Raw genomic sequence first — 15,816 nt, forward strand, 5'->3', positions numbered from 1 at the left:
GAAATTCACGCGAGTGCTCTCGCCTTTCACATTGCGGGAAGCCTGATGGATTTTAAATCAATCAGGTTAATCAGGCAGACCCACACAATTTTTGCTAAGTATTCTTTTTGAGGATTTTCTTTCTTCATTTTGGTCTCTTGGAGACTGGTCAGCATTGTGTACTTTCCACATAACCTCGGGTTTCTGAACCAACCGCGACGAAAGCAAGCCTCTCCAACTTTCAGGCTCCCAAATCCATGTAAATCACCAAGAAAGGTAAGAAGTTGTAAAACAAACCTTCAATAAGTAAACTTGCAACACTTTCACGGATTACCAATTTAAGAGTGTCCAACTGTTTTGTTTAACCTGACTTTCCAAAATGTATCTACTCTATCAGAATGACATTCTGTTGCTACCAAGTCACATCAATAAAAAAAGCCAACAGCACGAGAACCAGGTTACCTTCCAGAGATTCTTTTAACGGGGTCACAAACCGCTGGAACTCCATCTCCTCCATGGCAGCTAAAACATCGCCCGCATTCAAAGTTTTCCGTTTCCCTTTCAAAGCGAAATTGTTTGCACTAAAGTTGTGGAGACAAGTAATAATAAAAAAAGAAGGATGACTATTGCACACTAAAACATAATAAAACACTAAGCTCTTACCAATGACAAAGATCAATCCTGTGAGGCGATTCCTCTGAGGTGGAGCGTTGCCCCACTGCTCTCAGAGCAGGAAAAATAAAAAATAAAATACCAGTTACTATAATTTGATTTTCTACACTAAGGGGCTAGGTCTGGGCGGAGTCACGGGGGAGGAGTTGTGGCTACACTCTAAGTGCGCATGACTGTTTGGCCTGCAGTCTTGGGCTGGTTAAACAGTCATGTGCACTTTGCATGTTTCCCACCAGGTTGTAATACACAGCCTGGTGAGGAACATGCACAGGCTCCCACTGCCTGTCTGAGCACCGAACCACGGCACTCAGACCAAGCACTGCGATCGGCTTAGGGGAGCCTGTGTGTCTCCGTCTTCCGAGACCGTAGCGGAGGAGAGACGGCGGCCATGAGACGGTAAGTGGGGGTTATATTTTATTTTTGTCCTCCCCTCTCCCTGCCAGCTGCCACTGCAATCCTGTGTACCTCAGTAATCTGAAACTGGACAATGATACTGGCGGTAAGAGATTGGGAGTGGAGGAAGGAGAGGGAAATGAATGACTCCGGACTTGAGCTTCTTTTACAGTTCCAGCAATCATGAAAACTCACCACGGAATTACAAAGCGGATATATTTTGCGATTGCATTTTACATTATCACCAAGAATTTGCTCACTCAGTTTGGTTTTTGGGCCGCAACCAGACAGATTTAAAATTCCCCTTACCTAAAAAAAACTATTCCTTGATCTTGCAAAACTTCGTGAACAAATGAAGCATTACAAAGCAGAAACACGGGCTAAGAATGAGGCGTACACAAAACAAAACAATCCCAAACCCCAGAATACTTTAAGGCACTCCAATGACATCCTAATGGCAGAGAGTGCATGATACAAACACAGAGCTGTGAGATGGTACAAAGGAAAAACCTACCCATATCATTAGGTGGCACAAAACACACTAAAACCATGTGGCAGCATACAGCACAAATACAAACAAATAAGGTTTGGGCATACAACACTCTAAAGCGGGACTGTGTTTCCAGTACAAACACACTAATCATGAATTAACTCACTGCACAATACAGATGGTACACACCCTACATAAGAGTGAGCAGAATGCGCACACACACACACACACACACCGAGGCCAGCAGGTCACACACAGCACAGACATATTAATCACAAAGTATACAACAAAAGCATGCATAAACAACACAAGATGATATACAGCATAAACACATTCCAAGTTTTCTGTAATGTAGCACAAACATACCATAAACATTGTGCACCACACAGTGGAGGCACACACCAAGCGTGTCACAATCAGCGCAAACAAGAAGAGATAGAAGCTATAATTTGGTAAATAGCAGAAACACATCATGGTGAGGACACAGCACTTATGGACGTGATATGGTACACTGCACGAACACCAATTAACCATGAAATTGCATTCGGCAAAACACGTATTGTGACAAGGCACAGCGTCTTACCAGGAGGTGGCATAAAGCACAAACACACTTGCAGCTCGAGAGATGGCACTTCGGGCTTCCTTTGAAATGTTCACTCCCTCTGGGAGCTGAAATGTGAGAGAAAACAAAACAGCTATTGTACGTATTACTTTTAAGATGCTCCAAGACACAATCCACCAGAAGGTTACCAACTTCATTAAGTCCTGGCTTCCTACGTCTTTGGGGTTGCCACAAAGCGTGTTTGTAACTAATGTCACTCTAGGTTGAACCGCCCACCCCCTTCCTTTTTTTTTTAACTTTATTTTCGACTGCACAGTATGTCATACAGCATATCACTCTCACTTAATACAGTTATTTTAACTTTTCCTCCCCAACATAACCACATCGGTCTTTAGTAGTAGCAGCCTGCCAATTACCATATCTTAAGGAAAAGCAGGAAAGCATAATATCCCATAGTCTTTTTAGATATGTTGTGTGACAGCATCAATTGAGTAATCATCATTATGCAGCACACCGTGTTACCAACAAGCCTAATATCACAGAAAATATAATAGGCCGATCCCTTGATCCGTCCCACCCCCCTCCCGCCCACCCCTGCACTGTACGTCTCCTGGTCATACTAAATCCAAAGAATAACACTTCTTAACCGCATCGCTGCTGCGGTGATTTTTGCGCTGTGCTGCAAATTGCCAATTTGCTGGTGTCATGACGAGCTCAGCTCGTCATCAGCACAAGACACCCGTGGGTGATGACGAGCTGAGCTCGTCATCAGCATCGAAAGGGTTATCAATGATATTGAGCCAAATTGGTATATTGTGAAAATTTACTGAAGACAAAACCTGCGCGCTTGTGGGGTCTTGTGCTCCTATACTACGCGCGCTGACACACACTGTATTCTTCTTTCGTTTACATCCCATCTGCCTGCGATGGTGACAATTCCATCTCTTCTAGTTCTAACAGCATAATTTCCCAGTCTTGCACAATTGGATGCTTCCGTTGTCCTCTCTCCTCTTCCCGTCTCAAGACCGCACCCTATGCCCTACCCCATCTCAACATGTCAGATTGCCACACTGATATTCCAGGAGGTCTGGGGACTTCCATCTCATTGTTAAAACTCTGATTGCTAATAACAGAGCCAGGTCTAGGAGTTTCAATTTAGCCGTATGTTGTTTAGGACGTTTACGATGCCCCACCAAGCAATACAGAGCATCCTCTGGCACCGGCAGGGCAATGACTGTATGCAGTATATGGCAAATTTCCCCCCAATAACTTCGTAGTTGCGGGCATGACCATAGCATGTGAGGAAAGCCAGCCTCGTCCTCATTACAACGAGGGCAATTGTGGGGAGAGTCCGGGAACATTCTATGCAGCCTTTGGGGGGTAAGGTACGCCCTATGCAACACCATAACCTGGATGAATTTAAATTTAACGTTCCTGGACACCTTCCTGGGATGTTCAAGAACAACTTGCCAGGCCCTATCCGATAGAACCTCTCCTGTGTCCTGTGCCCAGGTGTCTCTAAGTGGGGTGAGTGGAGTAGCTGCATGTTCTCTAATCCCAGTGTAAAGCCACCGTACCAAATGGCCGCCCGCCACCATATAGTAGATTAATGAACTAATTCGTGTTGCGCAGGTTTAAGCCTCTGTGGAGCCCAGGTATGTCTTATGTAGTGTGAAACTGTAGCGTGTAGTAGGTATAACCTCTGGGGAGCCCCCGTGGCTTGCAAAAAGGAGTCATGATCCAATAAGGCATCATCCCCCAAAAAGGCCCCCACATCCTCCACCCCAGCTTCCGTCCAGCTCTGATCATTCATCCTTTACATTATTGATATTCACCCTATAGTCTGCACAGATATGACCTCCTACCTTCCCGGTAAATTCTATTGTCCAATTCCTATTTGCCTTACATAGACTACTCCCAGGAACTCCTTATATTGCTTGCTTACAGTTGAATGGAGTCTTGCATCTTTCATTAATTTTTAGTGCTTCAACTTAAAATGTGTTAATTCTCTAGCTCCTCAACATTTCCCGTTCAACCTAAACTAAAGAACTTCTGATAATTATCTGTTCCGTATCCATGTGCTACTTGATTGAGGCCAAAATGCTATTCTTTCCAGTCACTGCCTTTACTTAAGAATGCCTTCACACCATCTGTACCCTTCGCCATATACTCTTCAAAAAGAGACTTAAAGAATCATAACTACAGTCTTACTTTCCATTTTAACCTCACATCACGAATATTAATAGTCACAATGCAAATTCTAGTTTATGGAATCTGTTTGGACGAAAGTGCACTACCAACAAAATAAATGACCGCCTTCAACATATACATTTAACACACAAGGAAGGTGGAGAAAGGGCAAAGTCAGTAAAATGTGACAAAAACACCTCACTTCTCCCCCCCCCCCTTTTTTTAATTAAATATCTGGTGCATACAAAAGTTAAATAATTAATCCATATTACATTTAAGCATCCATATGTTTACATTACAGTACATTTTAAAATAGACAGTGATAAATTCATCATAAAAACAATAATACACAGCAATGTACAGGGGATTTCATTATCCAAGACTGATTAAAAGCAATTAAAAGGAGTTTATACTCGTGCTTCCCTCCAGTTTTTGAGGGGGGCCCAGATGTTCTGCCCTAGCTCCCTCATCCTTTTACCCCTTCGGGAGTATAATGCTGCTTCCATATTATGAATCCCCAATAATCTTGACGGCCACATTTGGAATGAGAGAGCCGTAGAGCCTTTGAGCCCGCAGCCAATATTATTTTTAAAACAGCCACACAGATAAATACAAAGGTTTCCTCCTCCTTTTTCAATCTCAAATTAGAATCGGTGCCCAAAATCATTAAAACAGGGGATAAGGTGATTTTAAGCCCTAGCAGCCCCTCCCAGATTATTTCAATCTCTGTACCTATCTTCCTAAGTGCACTACATTGAAAAAACATAAGTACCAAATTTGCCGGGCCCTGGGAAGGGCAGAATGTACGAGACAGGAGAGCAGGCAGGGAAACTACTGGCATTAAGAATTAGACAGGGATTCAGCAGTAACATGATAGACAAAATTCGGATGGCCAACCGGGAGTACACTGAGATAGAAAACATTAGAAGAGGATAGGGTAGAATTTTCCAGTCTGGCCTTTGAAGACCTGGGCCATAGTCTGCCTGACCAGGAGAAAGTCGATTTAGATAAAGATTTGGAACTGACCGAAGTAATCAATGCGCTGGAGGATTTAGCTGCAGGCAAGGCCACAGGGCCTGATAACATCCCACTTGATGTATATAAATGCCTCCAGACAGTCATAGCCCCGGTTCTACTGGACCTATTCTGTGGTATAACTTGCTCAGGGGAAGTGCCAGATTCCTGGGAAGAGACAAACATAGTTGTCTTTCATAAGAAGGGTAAAGTTAAGGAGGACCCTGGGTCGTATCGCCCGATATCTTTCAAAAATACAGATACTAAAATATATGCGACGGTTCTGGCAAATAGTTTGGGGGGGGGGGGGGGTCATTGGCGGTCTGGTCTCCCCGTGGCTGCATGGGTTTATCCCTGGTAGAGCAACAACGGACCACATAAGGCGAGCTATTATGCTCTTTGATGCGCATGCTGTCACGGGGGATCGTATTGCCATGATCCTTCTCAATGCCGAAAAGGCCTTCGATCGGGTTACCTGGTCATATTTATGGGGGATATTGGAGCGAAGGGGCTTTGGCCCCAAAATAACAAAGGCTATTAAGGCGATGTACATTGATCCATGTGCTAGAATCCAGTTATTGGGTGGGGGGGGGGGGGGGGGGGGGGGAGGGGGTCGGATAAAATATATATGCTCCTGCTCCCCAATCCTATTTGCCCTTCATATTGACCCATTAATTAGAAAGATACTGGGGGCACGAGTGTATCAAACCAGTTATGTGCAATGGATTCGAAACCAAAGTACTGGCATATGCTGATGATCTAGCAATAACAACAACTGATCCGGATGCGGCTATGCTTGTATTGAGGGCAATAACTTCTGAGTTCGGACAGTATTCGGGGCATCTCCTGAAGGAAAATAAAACACAAATAATATCTTCCAGCAATATTATTTAATTGGATGGTAGATACACGGACTCAGCAATTTATCTCGGGGTCAGGATTAGCACTCTTATGGGGTCCATAATTAAAGATAATTTTGAGCCATTGATTGACTTAATGTCAACTGAGCTAAAAAGGATAGACTCCATTCATCTGTCCATAATAGGGAGAGCAAACGTGCTAAAAATGACAATGCTTCTGAAAGTACTATACGTCTTTGTGCGATCCCGCCTATGGTGGGGGAAAGTGTGAAAATCTTTCGAATCAGTCTTTATCAAATTTGTTTGGTATTATGGGAAAACAAGAAGATCCCTTAAATATCTGTCCTTACCGCAAGAAAGAGGAGGACTAGGGGTCCCGAATATTCAGTTTTATCAGGTGGCTTGTCTTTTTAGTCAGATGGCGATACTTCTGGATGCTGCCACAGATATGACAAATAGCGCACTTGGGAATATCTATTCCCCCTTCTTTTTTTGAACTATTATTAGGAAAGGAAGCATTGGGGCTTTGACTGCGTAAAACAGACCAACGATACTACAATAAAAAAAGGTACAAGGTACTCGATAGCGTTTGGAGGGCTCGGAAGGAGATCCAGAAAATTTTAGGAATTCCCAAGTTTAACTATTACAACCCTCTGTGGAAATCAAACCTTTTTCCTCATTTGAGCAGTGATAGATCCTGGGCAACGTGGGAGGTTCAAGGGATTAGGAGTGTTGGGCACCTCTGGGAGGGAACAGCCCCGATGAATTTTACAGATATACAGCGGAAATTTGGAATAACATCAAGTCAAAGCTTTAAATATTTACAAATTTCCCAAACTTTAGTGTCAGGCCCCGGATCAACCCAAGAGGGAAAATTAATATTCTGGAGTACATTTAGGCAGGGGGTACTAAGATTCGTACGATATACGGAGGCCTGATCCCTATGATACAGGATGATATGGAGAAGGTGGAGACCTCCTGGGCCCTGAAACTAGCTGACCCGGACATTGATCTTGATAAAGCTCTATTGATGCCGGGCAATCTATTTCGTTCTTCGAACCTCAGGTCTCAACATTATATGACACTATATAATCTATATTATACTCCAGCCAAGCTATTTGAGTGGGGGGAAAAAGATGACGATAAGTGTCCAAAAACACCTCCCTTCTTATGTATGTTTTCATCAACGATAGCCAATAAAATCTGTTTACACAACATCTGATCACAGGTTGGCAAAATAAAATGGGTATTCAGTGAGACCTAAAGGAAGACGTGAGCAGTGATTATCACCTACCAAAAACTTCACAAAAATTAAAAAATAATACCAAGAAGGACCAAGTGTTTGGTGAGCAGTAGGGAGGGTCACTGGTATTTAATCCATTAGGCTCAGACTTCTAGTTTACGGACTAGGGTTAAGAATTGGCGAACTTCACTAAAGCAGGCAAACCAATAGCATTGTCAATACTCACAGCTTCTTTAATGATCCTTGTAATGACAGCGTTGGGCAAGTTCAGATCTTCAGGTCTTTCAGCCATTTTTTACTCCTAAAAACAAAAGGCAGTTTCAAATCAGTCTAAGAAGCTGAGCCATACAGAAAATACAGTTGTAAGCACGTGAAAAGAAATCTGAGCCCCACCAGAACAGAGCGGAGATGACAGTACAGACTCCAATAAATAAATCTGTGGAAAAATCTGTATAGTTCCCATAATTTGAGATCCCTACATTACACAAGTAAATCAGGCTTGGACTGCAGGAGTTTGACAGGAAAGAAGGGAAATGGGAATACCTTTGGTCCATAACACGGCAGGTTCACAAAAATAACTCATACAGCGCCCCCGTGGTCCATGACACTGAGAAAAATATGACTGAGAAATGGGATGGTAAGCTGGAATCCAGTACCTTTGGTACAGGGATTCATTCCACTGTGCCAGAGGGGAATCCATGAGATAAACCTTGTTATGTACACAGCTGTCAAGGCTCCATCCAACACTTAACTAAAACTCTTCCAAAACCAGCTGACTACCTTCACTGGTGCTGCCTAATAATCCAGGTAAATACATATGAGATTTGCTGCAGGAAAGCGCCTGTAAGTCGCCGAAAATCAATATCAGTGGTGATGAATTCTCTCAGGTCCCTTTAAAGCAGTCACTCTTAGCCTGTGGCTCACGGCGCTTACTCAATGGTCTGAGATGGTTTCGAAAATTGTATAACATTAGCATATTTATAAAGTATGCACACATAAAAAAAGCCAAAACTGAAAAGAAAATGGTCCGTAAATGAGAATGACTTTGAAAGTGGAGGATAAAAATAAATCCGGTATACTTAGTTTGATTTGTGGGAGGAGTTCAAGTACCACAAACTGAATCTAGTATGGAAGATTTGTTGCCTCAACTGAAGCACTGGCATGCATCGACAAAGAGAACATGCATTGGAAGCAAAAAATAAATAAATATTCTATTGTTTCATCTTAGGAACAAAAATACTAACTCTGAAAAGCTCCAGCCTTCCCATTAACCCCTTCGCTGCTGATGACGAGCTCAGCTCGTAATCAGCTACGGCGCTCGTATGCTGATGACGAGCTGAGCTCGTCATGTAACGCGGCTTTTCGCAAATTGCCGCACAAAGCGGGAAAATGGTCTGCATGCATGGTGTTAAATTCCAATGTTTTTATTTGTTAAATAAAATATTTCATATTTTGTGTAATTGTTTGATGTATATTTGTTTCATTACTTTTGTGTATTGTTCTGAAGTAAAAATAGTAGAAATTGCTTATGATGGGGATCACCAGCTAGTCGCGATTCAGTGGGGCTCCATAGAAGTAAAAACTTTAAGAATGATGTTAGAAAACATTTTGAACTTTGTCCTCCTTAAAAACATTATATTGACTAGAAGTGTTGAACAGGTCTCACAAATGTGGCAATGGATATTCTGATAAACAGCTTTTTTTAAAGGTAAAGAGACAGGCCTCATTACTAGTTTCAGAGGTCTTGGCGTGTGCGGCAAGTTATCGCTCTGATCCAGTACCACTGAACTTCACTGCTGCCTGCCCGATTACAAGTAATTTTGTGGTCGGGCTGCAGCATGGCGGTGCTGTTTAAAGGCTCATTGTGAGACAAACATCTCCGCTGCGGGACTGCCATTCCATGCTCCTGAACGGGAAGGAATGCACCAGGTCATGCATTCCTTCCTGTGCAGGAACTGGGGATGCAAAACTACAGGGGGCACAACATGCACCCCCCTGTGCACAGAGGTACAAGGGAGCTTTTATTGCCTTACCGCCATCATTTTCATGGTGGTGGGACCATCAGTATATGTTGTCCTTGAACCACTGCCAGACTGCCACAGAATCCTTCTTCCGTGGCGGTAGCAGTGGTTCAGTGGTGGTCCGACCACCACACTTATAATACTGAGGGTGGTCCTGCAGTGTGGCGGTGGTCGGACCACCACCACGACTATGGCGGTCCCATGGACCACTGAAGTCGTAACAAGGCCCTTCGTATGATCATATCGGTCCCATTATGACCTGAAATTAAAGCATTAAAATGTCAATGTTGTTCCCAATCACAGACCATCCTAGCTGGACCTGAAGACCCAGAGATCTACTGGGTTTATGTCGAGCCAGCAATAACAAAGATTGCGTTCAAGGAAGATTTATCAAGGATACTTTTTATAGAACAAACCAGATGCTACAACATTATAGTACTGGCCTGCCTACTTCAACTGCATATTCAGTTGGAGATCCTATTCCAATCATTACACTGGCCGTATAGTTCTCAACCCTGCATCCTCACAATAGATGTAGAAGGGTATTTCTAGATAAAGGGTGCACAAGAAAAAATAATAAATAAATGGGACACAGCGGAGGGGACCTGGAAAGCCAACCGAGGGTCTGGACTGTAAAGAGACATGGGTTTGGAAAGGAAATGCCTGTATTACTTCAAGACTAGTTAAATAACACGCACAAATGACCCCTAGAATGAACAAGATGCACGTATATGTGTGACCATAATTGTTATAAAGACAGTCATAATAAAACAATGTTTTAAATAAATGCAAGCAAGAACAAAAGTAAATCCACCTTTTCCTTTACAAATAAATAAATAAGCATAGTCTCACAATTATCTACGCAAGGAAGTTCTCCAGGCTTGTAGTACATTCAATTTTAGCAAGAAAATGTCAACCACTCAAACTATATATACCGTCATCTCTATGCTGTTTTATAATCTGTACAATGCTGTGTAACTTTCATGGTTCAGTCTCTCACAACTCAATGTAATAGATTATATGCATTAATTCATGTACATAGAATGTGCCCTTTCGAAACTGTATATTCCTTTACTCTCCAGTCTGTTTTATATGATCTACAATGCTCGGAGACACACTATGTTAAAAAACAAATAAATGAAAAAACGATTGAAGCAGTTTGATAAGATCGGAGAATGGAACATCCTAGCTACCCAAGCTGATGGTACACGGATAGAAAAGTACCACAGACAAGTTAGTAAAGAGAAGTTTCCAGCAAAGCAATGTGCTGAGTAATTAAAAGGGAAACATTTTAGAAGCTTAAGAGATTTTAAGGAAAAGAACCACCTGCGTGAGATCACTGGATCTGTTTCAGTTGATGTGTGGGAAGTGTGACAAAGAGACGGATGTCCATTTTGGGCTGAAACTGAAAAAACAAACAACTATCCTCTAGCTTCGCTTCATGCAAGCTGGAGTCCTGCATCCTGTTGCTAAACTTACTCTTGACATTGAAATTTCAAGGGAGTAAGCATGGCTTTATAATGCTATTTACTTGAGACTGAAATCTAATGAGGTTGAAAAGTGTTTTGACTGATTGTTAAATAAAGGGAGAGTACAGGCCTTTAAGAAGGTCCGACTCAAGGGTACACTTTGTTTTCCTCTTTTTACAGTAACTTCTTCCACTGGGACGGGTTACAGGATTTGGCTCCAACCTGTACACAAGTGAATTCACATCCTGGAGTAGTGTGCATATGTACCCCTGAGACATAAATCATTATCATCCTTAAAACTTTTACTGGCCCTCCACAGGTCTGGACATTTATTATGCCCTCACCCACTCGCAAACTCAAGATGTTTTGAAGGTCGAACTTACTTTACTGGAACCAAGTGGTGAGAAAAGTACCCTGAAAAGAACTAAAAATTCATTTTGGCTTTCTTAAAAGAGCTGGTTCCCAAAATTAGTAAATAGCATATGAATTAAAAATAAACAAGCATTGGAAAAGCCAATGGGGATGGCTTATGTGAGATTTTTTAAGCCATGTTGTACAGCAGTGCGGCTGCTGTGCAGCATGGCTGAAAGTAAAATAAGTTATACATTTAAAATGTTTTGACGCAGTCAACACTGGCCGTGCCATAGTGATTATTTATTTATTCTTTTTACTTTCAACATTGTTGCACAGCAGTCGGGCTGCTGTACAACATGGCTAAAAGACACACTGAAAGCCAACGAGCTCTCGCGTATGTAAAAGTTTTTTGACATTGCCAATTTTTTTTTCTGTGGTGGAACAGGGCAGGTTGGAGGGGGGTGGTGGTCGACGTCCCTGGATAAGCAACAAGAATGGTGTAAGCAACAATGGCAAGCAATGGTGCAAGAGGAGTGGGCATAGACCAAGCAAAAACAACAGGCAAGCAAGAGGAGGGAGAGGAAGCAACAATGACGTACCAAGCAACGACTCGACGGAAGGATAGTCAAAAAAAGTAAGCAATGGGCAAACAACGATGTGGGGGGACAATGATGGAGCAAGCAACAATACGGGTATGGGGGACAGGGAACAAGCAGCAATGGCAAGAGGTAAAAAAAAAAGTGCCTTAATCCTGTGGTGTAGAAACTCAAATAAATAAGCATTTGTATAGCCAATAGGTCTCTCGTTGGGGACCTTATAAGCCATGCAGCACGTTATCTTGGGTGCTATGATGAAGGGATTGAAGAGCTATACCATTACTACACACTGGGACATGCAGTCTGATTCAGGAATACATGCTTGCCACATGAAACATTTACGGACACAAAAACATAAAAAGGCAGTGGTATTTGTACTAGATGTATTTTTCAATGTATGGTTTTATTTATGTCGTTCTTATAGTGCCACAATGAGTGCAAAATAAATGCTTTGCTGTGCCTTACAGATATGAACCAGGAGCAAGTCCAGAATCTGGAAAAAATAAAAAGGTACAAATTAATTTGTTAAGAAAGATTGAAGTGTCCTGATTTTTGCGGTGTGTCAAATTCTCTGTGAGCTTGGTTTGCTCGAGACTTATTTTACCTGACTGTGGATAGACTAACAGGACTATGAAGCTGTGAATAAACCGTAAATAGGTCAGTAAAAGTAAATCTACACAGCATTCCCAACATCTGCACCTCTATGGCCTCTCTAAGCCTGGCATTGCACAATGTTCATCTCTCTTTCAGAGGCTAGTAGGGCTGGTTCAAATTCATGCAAATGTCAGACTAATATTGGATTTGCAGTCACCCATCAGGATCATATCCAAAAGGTGGGTTGGCCAGAGACAGAATTAGTCATGTGCTAACCACCCATATGAAATGGTCAAAGACTGACACTGCCCCAGCACTTCTGCATCGCATGCTTAACATCAAGTAAACAAAATGTTTATTGTTCATATAAATCATGTTATTTAACTTCTACTACAAGGATACAAGGTTGTATGGACATCTTGTGGTTTTAGCAACTTATTTTGTAGGTTATTCAAGCCCTGCTTTCTTCTAGTCAAATCCTCCATGTAAGTTTCTGAAAAGATGGAGTTTTTTTCTTACGATTTTTCATATAGTGCAGCAGCAACTACTAGACATTCAAGAGTTTTATAATGATGCATCATGAAGAGAGTAAAGAAGTCACATAGGTGACAAAAGAGATTACTGGACCCTTCCTTGTCAGTATCTGTATATCTGCAAAAGAGAGCCTTACCTGCCATGCACCATTACAGAGTGATTTGCTATATGAAATGTGACACCATCGTGCTGGAATGGGATGCACTGCTGCAGAGCTAATGCGATTGCTGTCCTTCCTCTCAATGTAAAATGTGATGAAGGGAAGAGTTGACTGAGAATATGGCCATCTGCCCTCTATCGTAGGGCTAAGCTCCATCGGACTGTTGTTCTTTCAGTACGCCATCTCAATAGAAAAACTGTGCTAAACAAATCTCTGCATGTGGTCAGCGAGGGCAACATCATCATTTCGTTCTTTAAAAAGCGTACTTGACTGTCCTCTGGCTTTATTCACCCCTCATTTCAGATGACTTAACACAATGTTGAAGAGAAGTGATCTGACTCCAAACCTCATCAACCAGCCATCGTAGAGAATTAAGGGCCAATTCTAATTATTTATGTTGGGGCTTTAGGGTTTAGAATACTCCAACTCTGACATGACAAGGTCTTGTTTGTTATAATGTTTGTAACTTTTGGAGAAGTGAATAAGTCTCGCCGAGAAGTCCTTACAGTGGCAGGTCATAAAAGATGGGTTAGTGTATTAACAGATTCAGTGCATAACCTTATAATAAAGTGTGAACATTGAGGGGAGGGTTAAAAGAGGGGGTTTCTAACTTATAAATAATAATAGCTCATAGTGCTATCTCTATACTACATGCAACAAATTAATCCAATGATACAATTTATTACAGCCCTAGACCCGGATTCTCCTTCAGTAACAGTTACCTTCCAACTGTACCCTCTTAGAACACTACATACAAATTGTGCCTAAGTATTCTAGAACATTTAGAAACAAGCATTGGCAAAGCCAATAGGTCTCGCCTATAGGTGAGCTACTGGCTTTGGGAATAGGGTGGGGGTGGTGAACGGGAGGGGGGATTAATTAATGATAAATGTGCGCGCACTCAACATTCTCTGAAACAGAAGGGAGCTATTTTGTATGTGTTTGTGCTCCTTGTGAAAGGGGATAATGCTGTCACCTACATTGAAGGTGGTTTCCCCTTCATCCCATGATGTAGTGGTTGAAACAAAAAATGTGAATGACAGTAATACACCAATGGATGAAAGGGTTGACTGAAATAAATGTTACCAAAGTTATAATGACATGTCTTTGTTAATGCCAGTACTAAAAGGTAAGTATTTCACTTAAGTACAAGTGGCCTGAAACAAGTATGTCCATTTACAATGCACCATTTGATTGCTGTACCGGAGCAGGCACGATTCATACTCTGTTTTTAAAAATCTATCTCTGACTGCAGACGGAAATAAGAACGATACCACTACGAAGGTGGACGAACCACAATCTGCTATGATGAAAAAAGGCAACACTGATAAGCGCACCATGGTAGCAATCCAATGGAGCAGATAATGAACAAGGTCAGGACTTTAGTTTTTTATATGGCTTTGTTCTACATTTCATGTTAAGAGGATAAAGTGTCTTCAAGTCCCAGACGTGGATTGATCGATTACATGATCTGGTCACATGCACGGTTGAAATTACTAAAGAGGAGGCCTTGTGATGGCAAACTTGTTGCTAAAGCTTCCTCTACACACGTCAATCCTATGAGGTACAGAAATCCAGTTCCACAATGGGTGAAAAAAGCCTCTAGTTAGCACACAACACTTGTAATTTTTCCACAAACGTCAGCATGTGCATGCACAGAACAAGTCATGTCACTAACAAGCGATACGAACGGAAACTGCACTAAATAAATGAAGAACTCAAGTTAATCAGATCTCATGTCTGAACCGCTTACCCAACCTAACGTTTGTTTAATGTGAGTTGATGTGTTTATTCCATTATAAAATTAGGACTGCAAGTCTAGGTGCAATGCAAAAACCTGGAATGAGTGATACTCGAATGCAAAGGTAGAAAACCTGAAATATCTACAAACAGTATAAACAACGTACACTAAAAGGCCATGATACACAAGTTCAACAAGCCAATGAGGAGAAGTCAATGAGCAGCACGACCAGGTGAGGCATCAAGAAAGGCTCCAATGGCATGTCAGAACTCTTGGTTAACTCTGTGAATACTCAACGGCAGTTCCTGACACCACCAGTACCCGTTCCTTAAACCCAAGCAGTAAATTCAACAGGGTTCTCTCCATTCCCACAGAATGGTGTCTTCACTTACCTGCGACGGCCAAAGGTCTGCGATGGCGAAACATCAAAGCGGGCATGTATTTAAAAGTTTGGCACGCGCCCTCCTGAAGAGGCCGCCACGCTGAAACATGAGGCGCAGTGCCGTGCTGATCAAATATACACAAATAAAAAAAAAGGTATGGCCTCCAAAATAAAGATAACTAAACTCATAAAAACTGTGCAGCTTCCCAAAAAAAAAATCACACACTACCTCCTCAAAGAAAGAAAATGTATATAAAAAATCCAAAACGTGAAGCGCAGTGTCCGTGAAGCGGGCACCATGCTGATAAAATAAAAGCCACGCGCCCTCCAAAATCATATAATTAAACAAAGTTTGTTTACACAAGCTAATTTCTAGTTAGTAAAACAGTTATTTAAAAAAAAAACTCGCAAACACAAGCTCACATTAAAAGTATTTGGTCATAATGGCCCAAAAATAGCTTCCCAACAGTTACAAGCCAAAACCTTAGCTGAAACAAAGAAAACATACCAACAAGATTGACCTTGCCCCCAAATAATTTTTTTTATAAACAAACAAACCACG

The 15,816-nt window shown here is 41.9% G+C and overlaps 1 protein-coding gene across 1 annotated transcript in view; it reads right to left on the reverse strand.

Annotated features, from left to right (window-relative positions):
- Nucleotides 1-15,816, reverse strand: part of POLE3 (DNA polymerase epsilon 3, accessory subunit) — a 107,716-nt gene that overhangs the window by 56,812 nt on the left and 35,088 nt on the right. The window contains exons 2-4 of the mRNA XM_086921275.1: nt 7,630-7,704; nt 2,118-2,203; nt 442-560 (exon numbers count right to left, since the gene is read on the reverse strand). Of these exons, the coding sequence (XP_086777401.1) occupies nt 442-560; nt 2,118-2,203; nt 7,630-7,695 (271 nt within the window). The 5' untranslated portion in view covers nt 7,696-7,704. The remainder of the gene's footprint in view (nt 1-441; nt 561-2,117; nt 2,204-7,629; nt 7,705-15,816) is intronic.

The sequence above is a fragment of the Lissotriton vulgaris genome, chromosome 5 (genome assembly GCF_964263255.1).
Source record: "Lissotriton vulgaris chromosome 5, aLisVul1.2, whole genome shotgun sequence".
Lineage (NCBI taxonomy): Eukaryota > Metazoa > Chordata > Amphibia > Caudata > Salamandridae > Lissotriton > Lissotriton vulgaris.